At 45.9% G+C, this 24,805-nt stretch overlaps 1 protein-coding gene across 4 annotated transcripts in view; it reads left to right on the top strand.

The window, feature by feature from the left end:
• The window catches only part of RPRD1A (regulation of nuclear pre-mRNA domain containing 1A), an 897,566-nt gene that overhangs the window by 104,898 nt on the left and 767,863 nt on the right, over window positions 1-24,805 (top strand). For all 4 annotated transcript variants that reach the window (XM_069620527.1, XM_069620526.1, XM_069620529.1 and 1 more), the window contains one exon: window positions 18,479-18,608. In XM_069620527.1, the coding sequence (XP_069476628.1) occupies window positions 18,479-18,608 (130 nt within the window). The remainder of the gene's footprint in view (window positions 1-18,478; window positions 18,609-24,805) is intronic.

The raw sequence follows: 24,805 nt of genomic DNA, 5'->3' as shown, positions 1-24,805 counted from the left end.
ATACCATCACAGAGACTCCAGTTCATTGGAGCAGTCCTGGACACGTCCCTGGGAAAAGCCTCGCCACCAGAGGTAAGGGCTCAAGATATTCTGCAGATGGTCACCGGGTTTCAAAATGCCCAATGTCTCCCAGCCTACAACTTTTTGAGGTTGCTAGGCCTCATGGCATCCTGCATATCCCTTGTGCCAGAGGCTCGCCTGAGAATGAGATCCCTTCAGTGGGCACTGAGGACTCAGTGGTCACAATTCTCAGGGAGGATGACAGATCTCCGGATTCTGGACAAGGTAGCCCACAACCTTCAATGTTGGGCCTCTCCAGAGAACATCTTGAAAGGAGAACTGTTTTGGCAACCATGGCCGGAGATAACAGTAGTCAGAGACGCCTCACTCACGGGGTGGGGAGCCCATGCCAACGACTTGACCATCAGCGGTCGTTGGTCTCCATCGGAGTCCCTACTACACATCAACCTGTTGGAGCTGAGAGCCATCAGATTGGCACTGAAGGCTTTTCTGCCGTCTGTACGGGGGAGAAACGTCCTGATAATGATGGACAACACAGTGGCCATGCACTAACTCAACAAAAGAGGAGGCGTAGGGTCACTGCCACTGTGCAGAGAGGCGATGCAGCTCTGGTTTTGGGCAATTCAGGAAGGAATCTCTCTATCGGCAATTCACCTAGCCGGAGAGAAGAACTTGACAGCGGACGCTCTGAGCAGGCAGAACAGTCTCCCACGAGTGGGAGATAGCTCAGGAAGTCCTTCAAGAGATCTTCCACTTGAGGGGTTCCCCAAAGGGCGATCTGTTTGCACCAGGAAGTGCAACAGATTTTGCTCAAGGGAATTTCCCCCGAGAGGAGCTCTAGGAGACGTGTTTGTAGTGGACTGGGAGTTCCCACTTCTGTACGCGTTTCCTCCGGTCCCTGTCATTCCTCAAATGATCAGGATGTTGAGAAGGTTTCAGAAAACCATGATCCTAATTGCCCCGGATTGGGCCAGGAGAACGTGGTACCCGGACCTTCTGGACATGTCCATCCAACCTCCAATTCATCTACCGTACAGAGAGGATCTTCTCTCGCAGAAGGGAGGTCAGGTTCTCCATCCAGCCATCAAGACCCTCAACCTTCACGCTTGGTATTTGAAAGGTTGAGGTACAGGTACAAGGATTGGGACCTTCCAGATGACGTCATGGAGGTGTTGCTTTCGGCCAGAAGGCCAGCAACTAAAACTTTATACCGCTGCCGTCGGAATACAATTTGCAGCTGGTGCAGAGAAAAGAATATCAAACCCTATTCATGTGGTACACCTGCGGTGTTATTCTTCTTACTTTATTTGGCAAATTCAGGCCTTCAAGTTGGCACTATTAAGGGCTATCTCGCAGCGCTATCGATCTTTAAGCGCTCTGCAGAGGAGCCATCGTATTTCAAAATTCCATTGGTAATCCAATACCTGAAAGGTCTAACTAATGTTTACCCTCCAAGACCATTCCAACTTCCCTCATGGGACTTAAATCTCGTTTTAAACTTCCTAACGGGTGCTCCTTTTGAACCACTCCACTCTTGTTCATTGAAGTTTCTCACCCTCAAAACTGTTTTATTGGTAGCATTAACATCTGCTAGAAGGGTTAGCGAGATACAAGCTCTATCTTGTAAACCTCCTCATACAATTTTTCACAAGGACAAAGTCGTTCTACAGGTGAAGCCTAACTTCCCCCCAAAGGTAGTTTCTGAATTTCACATTACTCAGAAGATTACTTTACCTTCATTCTATCCTCCTCACCATCCGGGGAAAGAGGAAGAGAGACTACACAGGCTGGACCCTAAGCGAGCCTTGAGTTTTTACATCAGTAGACTTGCTAAAATTAGACAAGCAGACCAACTCTTCGTAGGTTACGCAGGACATAAATTGGGATTACCAATAACCAAACAAACCAACTCCAGATGGATTATTTTAGCCATTCTGGAATGCTACAAACTGGCAGGGAAAGAGCCCCTCATTCGACCAGGGGTATCGCAGCCTCCTCAGCTCTTCAAAGAGGGGTACAAATTAGAGACATATGTGCGGCTGCCACATGGTCGTCCGCACATACCTTTACCAAATTTTATAGCCTGGATTCTTCCTCTAGTCAAGAGACTAGATTTGGCAAAGCTGTGTTACACTCTGTTCATTCTTAAAGAGTAATATGGCATCAATTACTCCCGCCTCCAATCACATACCACTGCTATGGGAGTCTATCATAGATAAGGAATACGTCGGAGGACACAATCCCTTCGAAGAACAGGTTACTCCTTACCTGGTAACGTTCTTTCGATGGGATGTTCCTCCGACGTATTACCTTATCGCCCCTCCCATCCATCCCCGCAGTAACATTTCCCTTGTTGCAGCTTACGCTCCTTCAAGGGTAGTAACCATTCATGCAATAACTACCTTACTCTACAAAACGGAACTGAGCAACAGACACTGCGCGTGGCCATTTATAGGCATGTTGACGTCGGCGTCGATGCAGTGGCTGTCGAACACCTACTCGATGGACGTTGACGCACAGCGCCCTCTACTGGGAAACATTTTTTCCGAGGCCAGCAAGCTGGAGATGCAAATATCATAGATAAGGAATACGTCGGAGGAACATCCCATCGAAAGAACGTTACCAGGTAAGGAGTGACTTGTTCTTTTATAGTATTGTGATCATTTCTGTAATTTTTTTTCAATTGGAAGTGTTGTGCATATCTTTAGCTACATGAAGCCATAGATACTTTATATGTGAGGGTTGCAATGCCATGGCGAATCATGGGGTATTGGCTAGTTTACAAGCGTTAGTGAGAGGCATGACCTCAGATCTATCAACATTTTATTTGTAACCGGAGACAACAGAAAAGTTATCAATGGTGGTTATTAAATTTTGGATGGAGGAGGCAGGCTTCAAGAGATAAAGGATGTTGTCTTCATAAGCAGAGAGTTTTATTTCTATATTATTAAAGAAGATACTTTGATGTTAATGTTTGTTCTTTCCCTTTGTAGGAGGGGTTCTAGTGCAAGGTTAACTAACAAGGGAGAGAGGGGACAACATTGAGGGGTGTCTCTCTTGACAGAGAAAGAGAGAGAGACTTTTTCTGCGTCAAGGGCTGGGCAGGTTAAGGGGGGTCATTAGAATTTTGAGAGTGAGAACACGCATAAAAAAGTCTGGTAGTATATGGGGCACACATGAAACTAAAGCCCCTGACAATAAGATCCCCATATTTATAAACTTTTTTGACTAGTTTAGGGTTCAAAATTCTGTAGCACTTATACAAATATTCTTTAACATAAACTAAGACATGTTGTGTAGCACAAGCACTGGCTATACCGAGAGCATACAGATATTCTTTATTATATATATTTTTTCCATTTAAAAAACTTAATTAAAGGGACGTTATAGTTAAGTTGCACTAATAAAAACCTGTGCAATTCAATGAAACAACATTGTTAAAGGGACATTATGGTTACAAGTAAAACTGGAAAACCTCTGAAATTTGCCAGTTATGGTAAGCTAAGCAACCATAACTTGCGCCACCACTGTGCACTGCTAAGACTAACACCCAGGACATCAAAAATGACATCACAAATGTCATTGATGACATCACATGTGAAATAAATGTTGATGAAAAGTCCCTACAAGGGGTTGTGTTTATAATGTAGGAAGGAAAATCCTTTTCCAAGAAGGCCACCATGGAAAGTGAAGGCTGGGCATCCGTACAGAGCCCCTGCTTCCTTTCCATAGAAGCCTGCAGAAGGCAAAGAGAGAACCCTATTACCATATTACCACAAGCGCCATTTCTTTTCCCTTTCAAACCTATCCCACTTTTGAATAACTTTAGCACATACCCGGTCCCAGGTGGGCATGGCCACTTTAACCCCATTTATTGTCCCTCGTGGTCACGGGCAGTAGCCAGATTGTGCGGGTCATGACCTTATACCACGACCCGGACAATCTGGCCACTGCTCACAGCGGCAGGCTATACCTCAGTCACCGAAAGTATATCACTATTTTTTGTACCTACATTATGACACTTGTCAAAAAAATAAAACACAGAAACATTTGCAAAACCATACTTGAAGGTCCTTGCCAATGCTCCTTATGAGTTTGCTGGAAATCCATCCATGTTTTATTTTTTTTTTTAAATGGTCAAAATGTATGTACATACAATAGTCATATAACTTTGCCCCCACTTGACAAAACCCATTCAGACCTTACACAAACATTAAAGGTTGGGTCTATAATCTTTCTGGTAACTTTTGTCCCCATTCGTCAAACAGCAACACAGTTATAAGCCATTTAAAAATATTGAGACCTCTAACTTAGCCCCCTCTTGACAGAATCCCCCCAAACTTTACAAAACATTTATATCTAGATCTAAAATGTTTTTGCAAAGGTTTGTCGATTTTTCAAATGGCACCACATTTATAAGCTTTTACAATATTTTGGGACCCGCCTCTAATTTTGCCCGCTCTTGACACAGGCCAACCAAACTTTGCAAAACCGTTCAGAATGCAGTTTCATTGAGTTGCGCCAAAGTTGTAAGCCATCCAAAAACAGCTTTTCACCAACCCTGTAATGCAGAAATGGGCATAGATGTCACCGAAGTGTTTGTGAACATCATGGGACCGTACCCGAACATCCGGACTGTTTGCGGACTTCGGGGTGAAAAACGCCAGTTTTTTGTTTTCGTACAGCTATATCCCATCCCATCCTCATCACCCCTCACCTCCCCAGAGATTGATAAGTTTGATAGTGTTTAATATGTTTTTACTGCAACATGGTGGGCATTTCCAAAAATCTGAAGCACTTTGTTTTTCACCATCCAATCAGCAGGCACGTCCGATGTCAGGGAAGTGGGTCCGCGGACCGAACCCAGATATCACAAATTTTCTTGTACCTACTTTTGGGCTATTTTAAACAAACTACTTGATGGATTTATACCAAATTTTACAAAAGAATGTTTTCGGGACGAAGCCACTGCTCTTGCTGCACATTTGGTAAAAATAAATCCATCGGTTTGGGCTGTAGGCGTGAGTTCCATTTTATTTCCATTTTATTTCCATTACATCTATGGAAACATATATTTTTTGGGAACCCCCCTATAGCTTTGCCGCCACCACCCCCCCAATGAAACCTCACCAAACTTGCCCAAAAAATTCAGAGCCGGCCATATGCTTTTTGCAAAGTTAGGTGAGAATTCGTCCATGGGGAGCGAAGTTTTATAAGCGGCCCAAAAGGTGCTCTTCCTAGCAATTGAGCAACTTCACCATAACTACAGGGACGCTACTGCAGGCCATGTAATATATATATATATATATATATATATATATATATATATGCTTAGATCACATGCTCTGCATAGGCTGACATCTAGTGGTAGTCCTGAAACTCAAATGGACGTCGACAAGGCGTGTTAGTAATACTATCCCTAGAGTGATGTGTACTGTACCCATGGCCCTTCACGCGTCAAGGTCCTTCAGATAGGTTTTTTCAGCCATTGAAGTCGGTCGCAAATGTAGAGTTCTCTTCCAGGCTGACGCCTTTTAATTAGTTGAAAGTTTACTTTTAGACACTTTTGCTTTGCTGGACGCCAACAGACTACTCGATGGCTTTCGACAAACAACCTAATTGTCGATGACTTGACTGATTGACCAGATGCGGCCTAAGCAGGCCTCTTCAGGCTTCGGCCCTTAAAGTAGGCAGAGAGGGGGGAGGATCTTCATACTGACGTCTTTAAAGAATGCATATTCTGTCACCCCCCCTCCCTTTTTCCTGCCAATCTGCCCTTGTAGTAAATAATGGACAAAACTCCTTTTTAAATTTTGCCCTACCTGCCCCCGAAAATTCCAGTGGAAGGACACCCACCGAATATGCAATTACTGTCTCCTGAGGCATCACCCTGAAAAAGTTTGAAGATCTTGTGAACTTTTTTGACCTTAAACTCTGAAGGATCGGCACACTAAACGCCGGGCCACTCGTACAATGCAGGCCAAGGCCTCCATTGACCTGACAGAATATTCCAGCGAGGGCAGTATCGGGGTCATGAGTGAGGCCGAAGGCGAGCTTGGTTCGTTGGAACCTCATGTGCGGACCCCCAACTCCAAGAAGCAGGCCAGCGGCTTTGTACTAGAGAAGACACCCGGCAGCCAGAGCTCACATAAAGGCTGCACAACACTTTAACACTGACACAGGAAGCACAGGTCGACAAAGACTTTGTGGAAGACATTCTGGGGGACAAAAGGTCTGCCACCCGGTTTATTCCGCTCCTGCAATCTGTACAGTGATGCATTCAGCCATCCCTACTGGCGCCTAGTCTCACAAGGGCAGTCAACCCCAGAATCGAAAAACTATTCTGGCTGATGCCCACTGACCCCCTGTATGTCGGGGGTCAGCTTAAACCTGATTTGTTAGTGGTCACCACTACCAGAAAAAGGGCAGGTACTCCATGGTGTCGGCAGAGGCCCTGCCAGACAAGGTATGCAAAAAAAAAGAAAAAAAAGAAAATCTTCTTACCGGAGACAGGTCACCTCCTCAGCGGCACATCAAACCAGAATTGCCAACAATACGCTTCTTGCTAGTTACATCTGCCACAAATGGGATGACCTGGAATGCCAAATCAAAGCTGTCACGGAACCCCTAAAGTCTCCATTGTTAAAGACTATTAGAGAAGGCAAGCGTATATCAAACTGCATCCTGAAAAATAACCTTGATGCAGCAGATAATGCAGGACGCATCACAGCAGAGGGTACGCTCAACAAGTGCTGCGTCTGGCTCAGACAATCGGGATCTAAGTTAGAAACTCAGGCAAACCTCATAAACATGCTGGTGGAGCCTAATGTATTATTTTGGAAGGCCGTAGAAGAGGCACTTAAGAGTGCTAAGGAGGAATTCACCACTCTCAAATCCCTTGGCCAGTTAACAAACGAGCCCTATGCCCAACGGGGCTCCTTAAACTGTAGAAGGTTTCGGTGTTGGGGTGCTCAACGTTCCTCGGGCTATACTCTGGGCAGACAGTCCTCATCTTGAGGCCAATCGCAAGGTCAGAGTTCCTCTTCCAATTTTTAAAGAGGAAATAAAAAGGGCAGAGGAAGGGGCAGAACCTCACCCAAGAGTGACTCCACCCCTCCCAATCCCAAACAATGACACAGCGCTTCAGGTCCCCTCCCAGGCCACTCCAGTAGGAGGTTGAATTTCACACTTCACCCACACATGGGAGGGGATAATGTTAGACAAGTGGGTGTTGTCCACCATGGCAGGCGGCTATTGTATTGAGCTGTTGTAAAAACCACCCTACCGCCCACCAAGATACAGGAAAATGTCAACGAACAAAAATGCATACTGTTGGAAGAAGTAAAGGCACTGCTGGAGGACGCCATAGAGATCGTCCCAGCAAACCACGTAAACAAGGCTAGGTATTCAACATACTACTTGTGCCAAAGAAAGACCTTTCCATACGCCCAGTACTAGATCTGTGCACTGCAAACAAATATGTCAAACCCCAAAGGGTTTGCATGACCATGCTCTAAGAGATAATCCCACTCCTAAAAAGGGGAGACTACATGGCAACTTTGGAAATGAAAGATGCATACTTTCATATTTCAATGCTGCCTGCGCACAGAAAACATCTGCGTTTTAAGATAGCAGAAGTTCACTACCAGTTCAAGGTACTCTCCTTCTGCATCGCCTCAGCACCAAGAGTATTCGCGAAGGTACTTGCAGTAGTGGCAGTACACCTGCGCAGAAAGTCCATACCGGTATACCCTTACTTGGACGACTGGCCAATTCCTGGGGAAACTCCTCAAATTTGAAAACAAAATACTCAAAAGACCTTATTTTCAATTTGTGCTTCTCCATCAAACGAGAGGGTACAAAACATGCTGTTGCAAGTACCTCACTACAAGGTCGGTCGCCAGATAACTGTTTGCAAAGCAATGTGCTTGCTCGGGCTGATGGCCTCATGCATTCACTTGGTTCCACACATACGCCTGCCCAATGGAGGAATGGTTAGCAAAACAACGGTCTCGGGTAAGCGGTCATTGGGATGATCTAGTGGTGGTTTTTCGCTAACCCTGGTACAGACTCTTCGCTGTTGGTCCAGGGACAACCTAAGAGGAAAACCGTTCGACCAGCACAGGTGATCCTAACTACAGATGCCTCACTCGCTGGATGGGGTGCTCACTTCCTTCACCACACAGCCCATGACCAGTGGACACATGCTACATATCAACTTCCTAGAACTCTTGGCAGTCCTCCAGGCTCTTCAGGCCTTTCAGCAACATCTTACAGGTCAGACAGTGCAGGTCCTCACACACTGCACCACTGCCATACTTTACCTGAAAAGCAAGGAGGCACACACTCTGTCTGTCCAAGCTATCCCCAAAAATATGGAAGTGGGCACTCAAGCGGAACATGGTCCTAACTTCTCAACATGTTCCAGGGGAATTCCATTCTCTGGCAGTTACTCTAAGCAGATACCCTCTACCAGAAGAACACTAGTGGCAACTCGACAGATACTCTAGACAGAATATTCTCACAATGGGGCCAGCCCCCATTAGACTTGTTCGCCACAAGCCTAAACGCAAAAGCCCCAGACTTCACGTCCAGGTTTCCCCAACCAGGGTCCAAAGGGAACGCCCTGTGGATGAACTGGTCATGGAAATTTTCTTACACTTTCCCCCAGCCCACTCCTGAGCAGAATAGTGCATAAGATGCACCAAGAACAAGTAACTCTAATCCTGGTTGCTGTTACGCTCACCTGGACCCCACTGGGGTGTCGATCGGACCCGGACAGCTGCGGTCTCCGTCAACGTGATGCATAGTGCAGAGATGACTGTCTGGACTGGCCCGCCTGGTCTTGTCTGTTGGACCCGAAGAAGTATTTTCCTGCAAGTGGAGACAGGGATTAGCCACCTGTGGGTTTTAGGGATGGCCTCCCAACTGTTCTCGCTCTCCCCCACTAATCGCCTCCCATATCCCCTTAGTAACCTCACCTTATGTTTGTAAAAGATGAGCTCTCCATCCTGCGTGTCTTGCAGGGGCGCGTAGATACCAGTTACTTCACTGGTTTGAAGGCGTTGGGAGAGTTCTGGTAAGCATTGACTCTGAAGTCCCAGGCGGGATTGGTAAGTATCAAGTTCAAAGAGTTCAATGTGCCCGATGTTCACTCTTGTCCCCTTCCTTCCTTAAGTTGCAACTGAGTTCGTGAGAAGAAGGTCTCGTAGCTGCTGCTGGCGTTCAGGTAAGAGTATGTTACCCAACGCTGTCCGGTAACTATTGCATGCGTTAACTTGTTGTTTTTCTCCCTCTTTACAGATGCGGCATATGAAGATATGGAGAATAATACCGCCGGTGGTAAATCAGGTAAGTCTATGGTGGTAAGAGGTATTTGTTGATTCCCTTGGCTCACCTTGTTGTTCTTGTGCCCCTAGGTGCCGCAGTACGGCGAAGAAATGATGGAGACAGTGCCGGATCGAAAGATGCTGTGAGAACTGGTGAGTATGGTGCTGTGCTGGGGCTGGCGAAGCGACGTGTGCAGGACTGATGTACTTTCCAGGTCGGGAGATGAAATGGATCCGGAATCAAGTGAGGAATTTGAAATAAGTTTGTTTTCTAACCTTGTCCTTTTCTTCCTCTTTATTCTAGAAGCTCCGGAATTCGAGGCGGTCGTGGCAGAAGACTGGATGCTGGCTGCAGGCAAGCGGTCGTGGCAGAAGACTGGATGCTGGCTGCAGGCACGGTGAGAGTCACGCTGCTGGATGCAGAATAACACGAAGCATGTGCTGCTGTTCGGGCGTGGTTTAAATAGCCTCCAAAGTAGTCCCAGAAAAGAAGTTCCCCAGGACCACACCCGAGTAAAAAATAGTCCCTGTAGTAAAATAGTCCCATCCAGGCTTCACGTTGGCTTGGATTTATTTGCAGCATGGTCTGCATGAGGTAAGTAATGTCTATGAGCCTGGCGCCTATGGCGCCAGGACTGATTTTTATTATGAGCCTGGTGTCTACGGCGCCAGGACTGAACCCACACAGCCCCTAGCTGGGGCTGCTGGTTTTTTTTTGTAAATGTCTGGATGCCTGCTCCCGGGGCTGATGGGCTTGATCCGGATGCCCGGGGGTAGGCATCATGACAGTTGCTCCTATGTGGGCGAAACAACCTTGGCTTTCACTTCTGCTCAAACTGGCAATGTGTGACCCAATCAAGCTCCTGTTCCCTTACAGCATGCTAACATAACACAAGGGAGCATCCCTCCACCCACGTGCTCAGTCTATGAACCTGGCAGCCTGGCTCCTGAAGTCCTAGAACTTGGCCTCCTGAATCTTCCACAAAGGTGTATGGATATCCTAAGAGGCATGAAAACCCAAATCCAGACACTGCTATTTCAATAAGTGGAAGTGATTTGTGATATGGTGCACGTCACAAACTGAACCTAACAGAATGTCCCCCAGCTAACATTCTACAATACATGCTTTACCTACTAGACTCCAACCTGGTATTCCACTCCATCAAAGTGCATCTGGCTGCCCTATCAGCTTACACCACTTCACAGGTGGAAAGTTCCTTTCATTAAGGCATTCATGGAAGGGGTAAAGAGCCTATACCCCCAATGTCCAACCTTGCCCTGGGTTGGGGTCTCAACCTTGTGCTCTCCAAGCTTATGGGTCCACCCTTCGAGCCTATGCACAAGGCCAGCCTAAAATATCTGACTTGGAAGACTGCATTCCTAGTAGCTATCATCTCTATAAAATGAGTCCGTGAGCTACAGGCTTTGTCTGTACAAGACCCTTTCTTCACCCTAAGGACACAAGGTCCTTAGAACAACCTAGATCCTTACCTAAGTTCATCTCAAAGTTCCATGTTAATCAATCCATAGAACTTCCTACCTTCTTTCAAAATCCATCTAACTCAGCAGAAAGAAGCCTCCATACACTTGATGTACGGAGGGCAGTCTTGTACTATATGAACAAAACTAAACCTCTAAGGAAAACGAACCAACTCTGTTTCCACAGCAACTGGAAGAGAAGGTCGATCAGCTATTAAAGAACGCCATTTCCAGATAGATAGTCCAGTGTATACAGCTCTCCTATTCCCTATCCAAGAAAGCCTTAACCTTCGCTACCAGAGGTATAGGAGCTACTTTAGCTTTCATTGCAAATGTCCCTATGGATGCCATTTGCAAAGCTGCTACATGGAGTTCCATCCATACGTTCACACAGCATTGTTGCATTGACAAACTCTAAAGCAGATTCATAGGTGGGGCAAGCGGTCCTAAAACATCTTTGCCGCTGTCACCTCCTTCTCCAGATACTGCTCGCAAATCTATGCAGAGCATTTAATCTAAGCAGATCCACAAGCACCAGAACAGATACATTACTCGTGGTAATCGTATTTCTGGTGCTTGTATCTGCTTAGTCACATGCTTCCTCCCCTTAAGGAGTAGAAGGTGCATAGATGTTTCTGGGTTATCACTGTTTCTGCTTTATCACATCTGTATTCACGCTACACTTCATGCAACCTCATGTCACGCTACACTTCATGCAACCTCATGTCAGAAACAATATGATGGACCTGGACGTGTGAAGGACCATCATGGGCACAGTACACGCCATACTGGGGATAGTATTACTAACCTCCCCTGTCGACATCTGTTTTCAAGTTTCAAAACAAATCTTGTAATACTGTTGGGCTATGCACAGCATGTGAATCTAAGCAGATGCAAGCACCAGAAATACGATAACAGTGAGTAATATATCATATACATATAATATAACATTGTTAATAATGTATTAAGTAGTCATATATATTTGGAACTGACTAAAGTAGGGAAACCAAACCTAATCAATGCGCTTAGATGCTGGAATTCTCTGAAAAGAATATTGCATAAAACCCAAAATGTGGAACGCTTTCCTAGCATCCCATATAATGAAATAATTGACTTGTACAGCCTATCTTTTTTCCCAGTGTACTCCACCCATTGTATGAGAAGTTGTTTGTGTGGATCAATGTTGATATGAAGAAAAATATCTTTTTGTTGATTTACTGCAATCTCTTTATTGCAGATAACTAAACTTCTGTGAGCCGACAGGTTTTTCGAGCGATGAGCTCTTCTTCATAGCTCTTTAAACTTCAAATAGTCAACATCATTTCCATCATGCATTAATATTCAAGTGATGCTAGTATACAATGTGACCAACATAAAGCTAGAACCATCGAGGTCAAAAATGAAATGCATTGAAATTCATGAGAAAAAAACACATTTCAAAAAGTGTGAAATTAAATATATGATGAAGCCAAAAGAGAAGGACAACCAACTAAGAGAAACAAATTTGATGTTTAGACATGGTAAATGACAATCGTGCTTTAAGAAAAGTCTTCTTGAAATCGTACTGTTCGAAAGTTACTACGGTGTACTGCACGTGAACAGAAACCGTGTGAATGTGCTGTGCCAGAGCGCCACCCATGACAGATGTCAACCTGTGATTGCATATTCAGTTGGAGTAACCTCTAATGCTTGGTGCTGATGTGCCAATTCCAAGGATCTTGCAAATGTTCGTGTGATAAAGGTCCCCATACAGAGTGTAAAAACTTGGGGGTTTACTAGTGGTATAGCTCCCCAAACTAAAGGGCTTGAGCTGCGACTGATAGGCAAATACGGCCACTGTCAAATCAATCAATGAAAGAAGAGACAAATAGGCCGCTTTATTATTGTGTTCCCATATCAATGTACAAGCTCATGAATTCCAAGTGCTAACCAAATTCAATCAGACTAGTCGCATTCTACTGTTTAAGCTCCTTGTTGGGATATTGGTCATCTAAGAAAGCCACAATGTGAAAAGTTGTTTGTCAGAGAAAACGAATAAGCCATTAAGTTGCCGAGGTTACTTGAATAAGGGTTCCATGTCATTTCATCGCCTGCAATTTCGCCCCCTGTCATTTTAATGTGTACATTCTGACGAAAATGCTAATTTTCTTTTTTTTTTATTTTGGGGTGGGGGTGTCCCCCCTCCCCCAGCCCCCCCAAATCCTCCTCCCACGCTTAGTTTTGGCTGTTGCCTACCCAACCAAAGCCTTATCTGAACTTTCCCACCGCCCCTAAAAAAAATTGATGAGCATATTCGTTGTAATATGCATGTTAAAATGCCAGGGGATGAAAATACAGGCGATGAAAGGACGTTGTACCTGAATAAGAAACGTACTGAAACTGCTGACAGTTAAATTCACCCGTCTGCGTGATAACTTCCCAAACCACTCGATTTCATGATGAATACAAAAAGCTTGTGTGGTCCCGCATAGCACTCTTGGGAGACCCATAAACCGAAGAGATATTCAGCAAGCTCCATTTCAACCCAAGTGCCTTATAACGCCGGGACTATTGTGCTTGGAAAAAACAAACCTGTGGGGACTGTCAAAATGATTGCACCAGTCACATTAGTTGATCTATTCCAACTACCATATCCCTGATGATGCTGGGAAACTACCATATCCCTGACTATACTGGGAGCTCCTCAAGCGCGCAAACTTGCTGGTCTCCAAAGCTGGACGTCAGTCTGAGAGAAGCACCATTCTGTTATAGAACTAAGATGCTCACGTTGGAGCATGGTAAACCTGATATAAACATAAGGACTTAAATATTTAAATACCATAATTGAACTAGATAGGAGTACTTGCACCATAGGGCATATGTCAATGAAAAAGGCCATTGATTAGTACTTGATAAATACTGCTCTAAATAATGTTTGTTCTGTTCACTGGAAATCTATGAAAACTGCTGTAAGCAAAAAACTAGATTCAAATTGTCGTTAGAGTTGTGGTGGTGATGTTGAAATAGAGGTTGTCTTTGGAAACCACCTTGGTTAAATAATATAAAATGTGTTCATGTTAGAAATGGCGTGCAACTCAGCATATGGTTGGTGATTGAAGCACTGCTGTTAAGGAATGCGCCAATGAACTGGGTCGCAATATATAATCAAACATGAATTGAGTTGCAGTTTGGCAGCAACTAATCATTTAAATCATGGCACTCGTACTAAAAAAGGTATTCATTCTATCATTATGGACGCACCAAGCAATTGCGCTAAGGTACGTTCACAAAGAATGTATAAAACGTACGTAGTATAATAATGGAGCATCCAAAAATCATCTTTTATCTGAATCTAGTATACAGGTTGACCTCCTAGGGCACACCCGAACAAAGTCATATAAGTAGTACCCTGTCACGTTCTCAGTAAAGTCCTATATATCAGATACCGGTTGTTTGGGAAACTGGCCAATGCTCTGTTGCCATAATCATGATAAATAACCGAGTACATCAGTGATTCACGTTGCGTTGACTATAGAGATTGAAACGGTTGTTGTGACTCAATGTAGACAAACATTGAGCTCAGCATCCTTGTTAAGTCTATCTCTGATTGCTTTAAATTCAAAGATGTATCTTGCTCCCTTTCTTCTCATAATCCATTCTCTGTTGTTGCATCCACTCAAATCTTATCACAGTGAAACATCTACTCATCACATCCTCTCCATTATGGTCATTGAGCCAATTCTGTTTCATGGGATAATGGGGATTCTGAGTTCTTATTGCATATAGATGCTCACAGATTCTCAATCTTAATTCGCGTTTGGTACACAAACACTGAAGTGATATTCCACTATGCAAGTTTCTTGAGGTGGTACAATTATCAAGAGAATACGTCCTTGCTTTCTCTTTGGTAATTAAAATATCCCTGCTATCTTTTGAAAGCAAGAGTGTTCTGGAGTACAGATACAATGCTACTGCAATGTTGTATGCAATCTCTCAAGGGGGCAAACACTCCATTGTGTACACTCGGTCTGTGCAACTCGGTGATTTCCGAAGGGGTTACATCTCAGCAACACACTTTGATTCTGTGGGCTGTTGGAAAGAGGATAGTCTAAGCAGAGTGGCTTATCATTCTGCACAAGTTGGGATTTCCGTGATCTCATGGTGGGACCAGTTCTTGGGGGATGTTGATTTCCCCAGAATCAATTTGTTTTTTGACTTGGTGAAATTAAAATGCAGTCACTGCACCGTGGATGGCCAACAGCCCCTCTCTGCAAGTGGTGCTTTTATGTTGTATTGGTTCCAGATGTTTCTCCTCCAGTTCAGGTTGTATACATGATTGTGGCTACAGCTAGTCTTTCACAACTGGCATAACAGGATCTGGTATATGGACCTGCAGTCAGAAGCACAACCCTTTCTTCTTCTGGAGAGATTGCTGGAATAAAAAGTCGAAATGTATCTTATACTGCACCCGTGTCTCAGTTGCTCAGCCTGATGGCTATAAAGCTGGTCTTTGGACATCTGGGCTTACTGGATAACCTTTTTAAGGCCCGGTGAACTGCCACAAGCAGTTTACAACACTTATGAACAGGATCAAATAGCTCCAATTATACCACTGGTTTTGGGCCTGAGAGTGTAACCTACAGCCTTGCTCAAGGCTATTATGCTTTGCCCCTAACCTGCACAACCATTCATGTGGTGACCTGTAGGCCCTTCTTTGCTGCCATAGTTTTACTGGAATGAGGAAGCTGAATGCTCCTTGCAGAATACAATGGTCTTGTGTCACTTTGCTGTACTATTAACATGTCTCTTCTGTGAACTGCTTCTTTATTGCACAGGATCTGAGACTATGGTTCGTTCCTTGAGAGTGCACACCCCTCAGTGGAAACCTGTTTTCCATCACATCACAGGATTGGCGAATGAGCTCCAGGCGTTGCTTGCTTGAGAGCTTTTCATGATTTTCACTAAGTTTTCCCATCAATCAAGAACTCTAAATGAACTCTGATACACTCCATTGATCGAACCTGCAGCTTGGTGGGACCATCTTGTCTTTGTGACGTTGTAGCTGATAATTTCAAGCGAAGCAGGCTTCCAAAGCTCTGGTTTCCAGTAGGGTAATCTATTGCATCCTACAAACAAGTGAAGTTCAGATAATTTCCGCTTGTGCTTTCTCTGGATGCATGTCATGCACCGTCTGAGACCAAAAGTGGCCAGTGGCAGATCAGTGATGGGTGCATCTTGATGCCATCTGTAGAGCTCCGGCATTGGCAAGGCTCCATCCTTCCTGCAAGCATTGCTTCCTGTAATATGACATAACCATCATTCCCCACCCCACATTCTCTTGTTTGAAGGCATTTGTGGTGAGAGGGGTCATGAGTTATTAAAACCTGTTTAGGAGTAAGGGGATTGAGGAGCATGTGCAAGCAGGTTGAGTTGTACCTGGGCAAAAGCTTTCTTTTTTGGTGTGCTTTGTTAGAAATTGCTGCTCTCAGTACAGATGGTACGGCTATCCCACGAGACAAGGAAAGAAACGGATTTACTTTCAAGATTCTCTATGGTGAATAACCTGTACTAATCATACAGATGACTGCCAGAACAACCTGATCATAGTACTACCAATTCTGTATGGAGGTGCCCAGTTAGTGTATAGCTAATGATTTTCAACCACTTAAAGGTAAACGTCCACAAATGGGACGGCTAATCCTGTGGAAACACAGTTCAAACCAGTCTATGCTTGCCTCTTTTCCCCCATGAAGCCACTTTCCAATTCAATTTCAGATTTCTCCCTTCCTTCCCAAACTAATAATGTCAAAGCATCATTTTATCTCTAAAATAGTGAGCACACCTTTCCTTTTTCCTCTTCCTTAAGAGTGCGAGTGGGCATGACATTTATACTTGCCAATCTTGGTAATGCCTATGGCTTGAACCTAGGCACATTCTAACATTTTCAAAACACCACGGATTGACTTTAGAAACCGTAGCATCCCAGCACCCCATATACTGAACCGGCTTCTGGTTGCTTGCCAATTTAGGATGAGGGCAGTGTCTAGCCTGTTTTGCAATGAGTGGGTTCTTATGTTCTATAAGACAAGCAGTATTGCCTTCTTGCTTTGCCACCATGCACTGCCTGACGCACCTTTTTTTCATGAAAGTGTAAATAACAGGGCTTCCTTCTTTGGACAGAGACTATGCTGAAGCATAGTTGCTTCAGGAAATCGTCAACCACTTCATTGCCAAGGGTCTTCTGTCCTCGTTCTATCATAGCCGAATGACATGCCTAGGACATGGAAGGCAATCTCTTTGTGACGAGCAATACTTGTGACTGGACAGAATGCAATCAGTGCAGCAGTAAAGTTGGCAAGTTTTCCTTTCCCATATTCTCAACATAGCAGGTAACTGCCAATTGTGACGTTTTAATCTTTCAACTAATGTGTACCAGGACCCTAGTGAACCATCGGCGCTATACTGTGGGTCTTTTACCACCTTGCCCCCACCCTGCCTGATTGAATCTACCTTGTTTGGTATCAGCGCTCTGCAGAGACAGTCGATGTATTTCTAACTTGATGTTCCTCTGTTTAACTTTCAGCCTAGATTAATAACGTTTTCTTTATTGCTGTGTTATTGTGCACAGGCCACCGTCCTTGCCACTTTGCAGATCATCATTAATAGTGCCAGACATTCTCAATATAGACTGTCTATCCCAGCACCCACACAGCGAGTCAGCTTTCTAATGATGTTTAGCATTAGCTTGTATAGTCTGCAACAAAGCATCTCCGACAGAATAGAAAAGGTTGTCAATTCGGTCACTATCATGCACAACCTATGTTATACGACAGTGTATATTGCCAAGGCTTGGGCACATTCACTTTTGCAGGTTTTCCAGTGCGGTGAGTAACTTTTTTTTTATACAAGCTGTATGCAGCAACATGGTCCATGTTACACACCAGACTATGAACCTCAAAGATCCTGCGGCATGCGTTCCACCTAATCGCCCTTCCCACCATGGACCTAGAGTAGAATAGCTTCCACGCTTTCCATCTCTGGACACTCTTTTGGAACCCAATAGGTATCTCACTGCATCATACAGCAACACTGTTCATGACCAGTAATGCTTCATCAACGGGGGCACCTTTTGTGCACATGTCCAACTACATCCAGCATATTGTCAACAATGCTTTTCTCCAGGACCCCCCAGAGCATTCTGCTGCCCCTTTTTCCACTCTGTTGCCACCTCTGTTGCACGGGAGGGACCCTCATGACCACCACTTTATTTTAATCTGTGTCTAAAATCCTTTACTGCAGAAATATTTCTGCAGTAAAGTGACCCTCTTCCCATCATATAACACAACCAGTTTTTGCTAGAATATGTATTTCTTTAATCGATTTTTAACCTAAGGTCATTGCATTTAAATTGTGCACATGTGATGAAGGAACTATGTTAACACTAAGTGATTTTTAAAATAAATGGTGTCCTTGTCCTCACCAGCCCTGCCGGCCCTCCTCGATGCTTTGTTGATTATTGATTCTATCTATACATTGGTGCCTTATAGCACGCCCGTTTTCTCATTAGTGTCAACTTCCACTGTTTTGTGAGATTTGGTCCATTGTTGCATGTATATTTGTATTCTTACGTTTCATTTATTTTCCTCTTCCCATCCCTATTTTCTTTTTAGCTAAACCAAGTAGGAAGTTAACATTCCTATATTTAGCCAATGATGTCATTCAAAACAGCAAAAGGAAAGGACCGGAGTTTACAAAAGATTTTGCACCAGTTATAGTGGATGCCTTTAAACACGTTTCAAGGTATGATGCATTAAATTTCTACTAAAGAGTGGTACACTTATTTTTTCCTCTGTCCTTTTCTCTGTTTTGACTTACTTTTTGAAACATCAATAGTAATTACAAATATTTGTGGTGCGGGTGCACAGCAGCTGCTTCTACGAAATGCAAATTTAAAACATGATTAGCTGTGAATGAGATCATAATAGGTCAAATGCTTTGATAATGCTTTTCATTGGTATTCCACTGTTTACAATTAGCTTTGTACTGCAACAAATGTTCTTCTACCTTCTCGGAAAAATATTTTGTTTCCTGAATATTGCTATGAACACTTGTCTAAAGAAATGTATGTTGACTATTCCTTAATTGAAATAAAGATCTTCATCAAGAAAATAATTCAAAAGATAAACTGGAGTGAGAAGTAGAGAACTTCAGATGTAAAATCAAAATGCACATGTTTAAATCTGTTTGATATGACTGAACTTTTTTACCTGTAGTATCCCTCAATGAAACGGCAAACTGCAAACTTTAGACATTGCTGATTACTTGAGCGACAAAGTGGTTGGCGCATTATCAAAGTGACCCAAAACTAAGATTGCACTTGCTTCTAGGATTAAATCTGCTAGAAAGATTCAGGAAAAAGCATACACTGGCGAACTGAATCCACCTTTGGGTTGTTGATCCAAGAAAACCAATGTGTTGGGTCATAGAAAATGTATTTGGCCTTATGACATCCAGGCAAAAGAGGGAGCTCCTGTACACATCTGATCTTGAAAAATCTGGATACTATCCACCTCAAAGTATGAAACCATTGAATACTACTTTCTAGTTTTCTTGAGTAACCCCACATTCCAAATAAGTCTAGTAAGGGGTATGTTGTAATTGTCCTAGGTACCATTGCTGTGATCTGGTTTGGTGCCTGCACAAACTGAGTGTAAAATGTGTGAGGAGGTATCTGGAGCAAAATGGTTGCACATTAGGTTCCCCATTTCGAATACTACGGTGGCAAAAAGTGATCCGACTAGAAAAACCCTGCCTCAGTATTCAAAATCCCTTCCAAACAATTGTATTCATGGTATTTCAAAGGAGGCCCAGACTGGACTCTAATTGCAAGGAGCTGCCGAAACAGCCGAGGTTGACTCGAGTTAGTTTTTTCTACTTTGAAAGTGATTGGACAGATGAAACGGTGGAGACTTATGACAGTTGTGCTTGGCCACTGGAGGCTTTACAGGTGCTGCAACAGGGGTGGCAGACAGTAGAGGAAACTGAGTGGAACCAGAGTAAACAGAATTCCTGATTGGCTCTGGTTAGTAAAAGATCTCACTTTATGCATGTGCTGGCTGTAGCAGGATGAATGGAGTTCATGTCAAATTTTATGAAGGTGGAACAGAAGAAGTGAATGTTAATGCATCTTCTCCGACATGGTGTCATGAACTTCAGATCACGCCCCTTTTGGACTTCCTGGTCCTTGTAACAACGGGGCTTACATTCCGTACTTCTTCAACATGGCCGTCCAGAGCTGAAGCCCTTGCTCGCTCCATGCGCTGAACGCGGCGTGATCTATTTATAGACCACGTCTTCCGCGCCTCCGCGCGTCTCAATGCTATTGCAGAGTAGCCCAGACGTGTGTTCGTAGCTCGCGGTATTGTTTCCTTTGTCCCAGTGCAATTCCCACTCCTCTCCCTTTCCCCCTTCCTGGTTCTGAGCATTTCTAGCCTTTCCCAGTCTCCCGGATTCCTGGACTCCGCGATCCCAGAACTAAACGCAACCTGGAACCAGACGAAACTCGAGCAGCGCTGTTCAAGACCTGGAGCGTTCGCAAGAAGGCAGCGATCGAAGACACCGGCAAACACCGGACCCAGGTGAGAAGGGGCGAACTCCTTGACACGTGGGGTCTGGTATGGATTCACATGCTCATGAATATTCCCCGTCTGGCTGGGAATCCTCGGTAAAAGAAAGAAGTTTTACTTTACTTCTCTCCTTAAGCCCCGCCTCTGGCAGCCATCTTCTTCCCCTAGTTGTCCGGAGGGACTGATGATGGGGATGCTGGGTTGGCTGAGGGTTTTCTTGTGGTTTGCAGGCCCTGCACCCAATGTGGGCTAAGGAAAGTCTTTGTGGAGGACAAACATCTAAAGTGTCTATACTGCCTGCACCCGGACCACAACGAGGATGGCTGCGAGATATGCATGGGCTTCTTGAAGAAGACCAAGAAAGACGGGTATAGTAGGCTGGCAGCACGGCTCAAGTTGAGCAAGGCCTCTGACCCGTGCTCTGGAGCAGGGTCATGCCTCATCAAGGACCGGTCGGTCCGAGGAGTGGCCTCCCTCTGGGAGGAGTTTGAAGTCCTTTGGGGATGCCCCATCCGTGGGGGTCCAAGATGAGGCCAAGAACCGCAAGGCTGATTCCACCTGGCTCGCCGCTGATGCGGGTCTCAGGGCAGATAGACCATGATCGCTGTCACGGTCCCCCTCCTTAGCCAGCCTGCCATCAGGTTCCTCCTCATAGAGGAAGTCCTCCACCTGGCCAAATTACGGGAGAAATCTGAGAAACAAAGGCCAGAGGAAGAGATGGCGGCCTCACAGGCTCATCAGGCACAGCCGAAGCTGTTGACTGCTTCGTCGACATCCTCTGGGGCGACTGCTGCAGCGATACGTACCAACCCGGCGAGGGTGGTCCATACAGCACAGTGTGTCCCTGCCTCTCAGGCGCAACACGGCTACCGAGGCAGTAGCGAAGGCTGCAGGCACCCCAGGGGGGAGGGGCACTGGTTCTGGTCCCGGTTCACGGCCCTCAGGAGGTAGAGGGGGGGTCGAGGAGGTCCCAAAACAGCCCTCCAATGTTTACGTTCAGCCAATGGACATCTCCACGGACGACGACAACCAAGCAACCGGCCATACAGTCCACGAGGAGGATGCTGGCACAGGGCCTAGCGTTCCATCATTGCCTCTCAGCCGAGGGACATATACATGGACTTCCTGCCCACTCTCAACACCCTAGTGACGGAGATCTAGCAGAGATTTCCTCCAGCAGCGGCACCTGTTCGGCAGTCCACTGACCAGCCTCCACACAAGAAGAGGAAGTGTTCCCCGACGCTGCCACATCAGCCTCCTCCACAATGTCCTTGACCCGACTCCACTAGTGGACCTGGAGACACACACAAGCAGGCCCCGGAAACTGATGAGGATGTGGACTTTGTCACAGCAAACAGCGAATCGCCGCTCCTGGACACCCCTCATAGTCTCTCCACCAGAGGTGGGATCATTCCACTCAATCTCCAAGGCCTCCGAGCCGCTCCAGCTGGTGCCAGAGGAATCCAAAAAGGAGGTCTTCCTATATAAGCAACGGGAGTCCAAGAGAAAGACTATCATGGCTGTACCCTTTTTGGATGACATTTGGGAGGAAGGCCTGGCCCTCATGCAGAACTGCACGGCTCCAACCAAACGGGACAGGTTGGAGAAGAAATAGTGTAGCGGACTCGCACCCAAGTGTTTGAGGACACAGCTGTTGCTGGACTCGGTAGTGCTGGCCACCGCAAGAAAACCCTCAGCCAACCCGGCATTCCCATCATCAGTCCCTCCTGACAACTAGTGGAAGAAGATGGGGAAGAGAGTCATCTACACGGCTGCATCCACGATCAAAGCAGCTAATGCTTTGGCTATCTTGTCCCAATATGACCGGGAGCTTTGGTACAAGCTGGGCCCTATCATGGAATTCCTTCCTGACAAGAAAACAAGGCTCTTGCCCTCTTCCAGGAAGGGGAGGCAACGTCGAACCATGCCATTACGGTGGCACTAGACATCGCTGACTTGGGCAGATGGGAAAACTGCGTTTGCCTTTGACGGCAGAGATGGTTGAAGGCCATTAACTTTGGCCAAGACGTTCATGCAAAGGTGCTGGACATGCCGCTCGACATGGAAAATCTGTTTGGGTAAGCAGTCAACAAATCCCTTCAAGCCATAAAGAGACACGGAGACTGTGCCTTCCCTTGGCACTTTGCTGCAGCATCGATCGTTGTCTTTTCATTCCTCCAGCGGGAAATCGATCATCCAAGGGATACTCCACGTCATACAGACAACCTCCCCGATACTCCACGCAGGAAGCCTACAGGGGTCGCTAGCAGGGTTGCCGTCGCCGGCAGGATTCCGGTGCCCAAGCAAGCCTGAACCGACCAAGTTGTCAGGCCCCCACTTGTACACCTCAGTGGGAGGCCGGCTGACGGGGTTTGTCAGCGAGTGGAAGGAGATAACCACCGACGGATGGCGGCTTGACGCTCTCACCCAGGGATACACCTTGGAGTTCTAACGCAGGTGCCCTCGTATTCCACTGGTTACCCATCGGGAGCAACACATCCTTCAACTCCTAGAAGAAGTGCGGGCAATGTTACGGAAAGGGGCGATGGAGCTCCTTTGCCAGCAGCTCTGGGGCTCTGGAGTCTATTCAGAGACTTTCTAGTCAGAAAGAAGACTTGGGGTTGGAGACCCATCCTAGATCTAAGCCTTCTCAACAAGTACCTGAAGTCCCAAAATTCAGGGTGGTCCTGTGTCAGCACGTGCTTGGCCAACTTGAGGAAGGTGATTTCTTGACCTCGTCGGATCTAGAGGATGTGTACTTCCACGTCTACATCCACAGGAAACATCAACAGTTCTATGGTTCGTGGTACAAGGCCAACACTACCAGTTCAAGGCCCTACCTTGAGGCTTAGTCTGCCCCAAGAGTGTTCACAAAATGCCTGGCCTCGGTGGCAGACCTCCTGCATATGCAGGACATACCCGTACCTGGACGATTGGCTGATACGCGGCCGATCCCGGGAACTGGCCAACGAGCACATGAAGGAGACCGTCCGGTAACTGACTGAGCTGGGGTCTCTGTGAACTATCGGAGGTTCTGCTTATCACCATTGCAGAACGTGCTGTTCCTCGGTGCCAGACTCGACAAAGTGGCCTGCCTGGCGTCCCTCTCGAGGAAAGGCTAGCAGCCATTCAAGTGAAAGTGCAGCGACTGTGTCAGCGAAGACGGCCACGGTTCGGGCCATCAAGTCGTTGTTGGGCATGATGTTGTCTTTCAGATGCGACCCCTAAAGGAATTCTTGGATGCATGTTGGATACAAGTGTTCAGGAGTTTTGCGGACAAGATTCCCCCCCGTCACTCCCTCCTACCCCACTCAGTGAGGAGCTCCGGCGGGCTATAGGGTGGTGGGGGTGTGCTCCCGCATCGCCCAGGGGATGGGATTTCAAACCCTGCCATACCAGGAGACGGTCACCACGGGCGCCTCTGTGGAGGTTGGTGGGCTCACACCAGACGCCTACATGCCAGAGGTCTGTGGCTTCCGGAAGAGAAGGATCTGCACATCAACATCCTGTAGCTACAGGAAGTGTTCTGGTCCCTCAAGTCTTTCATACTGTCTCTGATGGTTGTGGTGTCTGTGAAGGTCCTCACCACCTTGCCCATGTTCTACATCAGGAAGCAAGGGGACATGTGATTACCCCCGGTGTCCGTTCAAATGGTGGAAAATAAAAGATGGAATGACCATTTGATCGAAAGTCAAATAGTCGAAAAAAAGGTCGAATTTTTTTATGTATTTTTTGAGTTTTGTTTGGTTAAAAAAAAAATTAATATAGAAAAAGGGGGATTGGCGGCGAACCCACCCCATTAAAAAAAATTAAAAATAATCGACCATTTTTTTCGACCATTTAACTCGATCAAATGGCATTCGATCATTTGGTTTTCAACCAAATGACCTACAACCATTCCCCCCCCCCCACACCCCCCCCCCAACACACTCCAAGGAAGCTCTGGGATTGTGGCACTGGGCCATCGGACAGGGAATGTTCCTTGTCCGCTCCACCTGGAAAGCATCAAGAACATAATTTCAGACACCCTCAGCAGGGAACTGCGCTCCTGCCACGATTGGGAACTTCGTCAGGATCAGGTGGACCGTCTGTGAAATGGGGCAGACCACCAATTGATCTTTTTGCCACAGCGGCGAACTACAAATGGCAGCAGATTCCACCAACCGAGGATCTTGGGATGGGGGATGAGGGGGGGCTAGATGCGTTCTCCTTCCTGTGGGAGGGTCTGTTTCTGTACGCCTTTCCCCTGTTCCTCTCCTGCTATGTGTGAACAACAAACTCCCTGTCAGTGCTGGATGATCCTCATCGCCCCGGCGTGGCCGAGGCAGATTTGCTATTCAAACCTTCTCAGCCTGTCAGTATTGCCTCCAG

The sequence above is a fragment of the Ambystoma mexicanum genome, chromosome 5q (genome assembly GCF_040938575.1).
Source record: "Ambystoma mexicanum isolate Mex_15411 chromosome 5q, UKY_AmexF1_1, whole genome shotgun sequence".
Lineage (NCBI taxonomy): Eukaryota > Metazoa > Chordata > Amphibia > Caudata > Ambystomatidae > Ambystoma > Ambystoma mexicanum.
The sequence above is the reverse complement of the archived record's forward strand: the minus strand, read 5'-3'. Positions and strand labels throughout refer to the sequence as shown.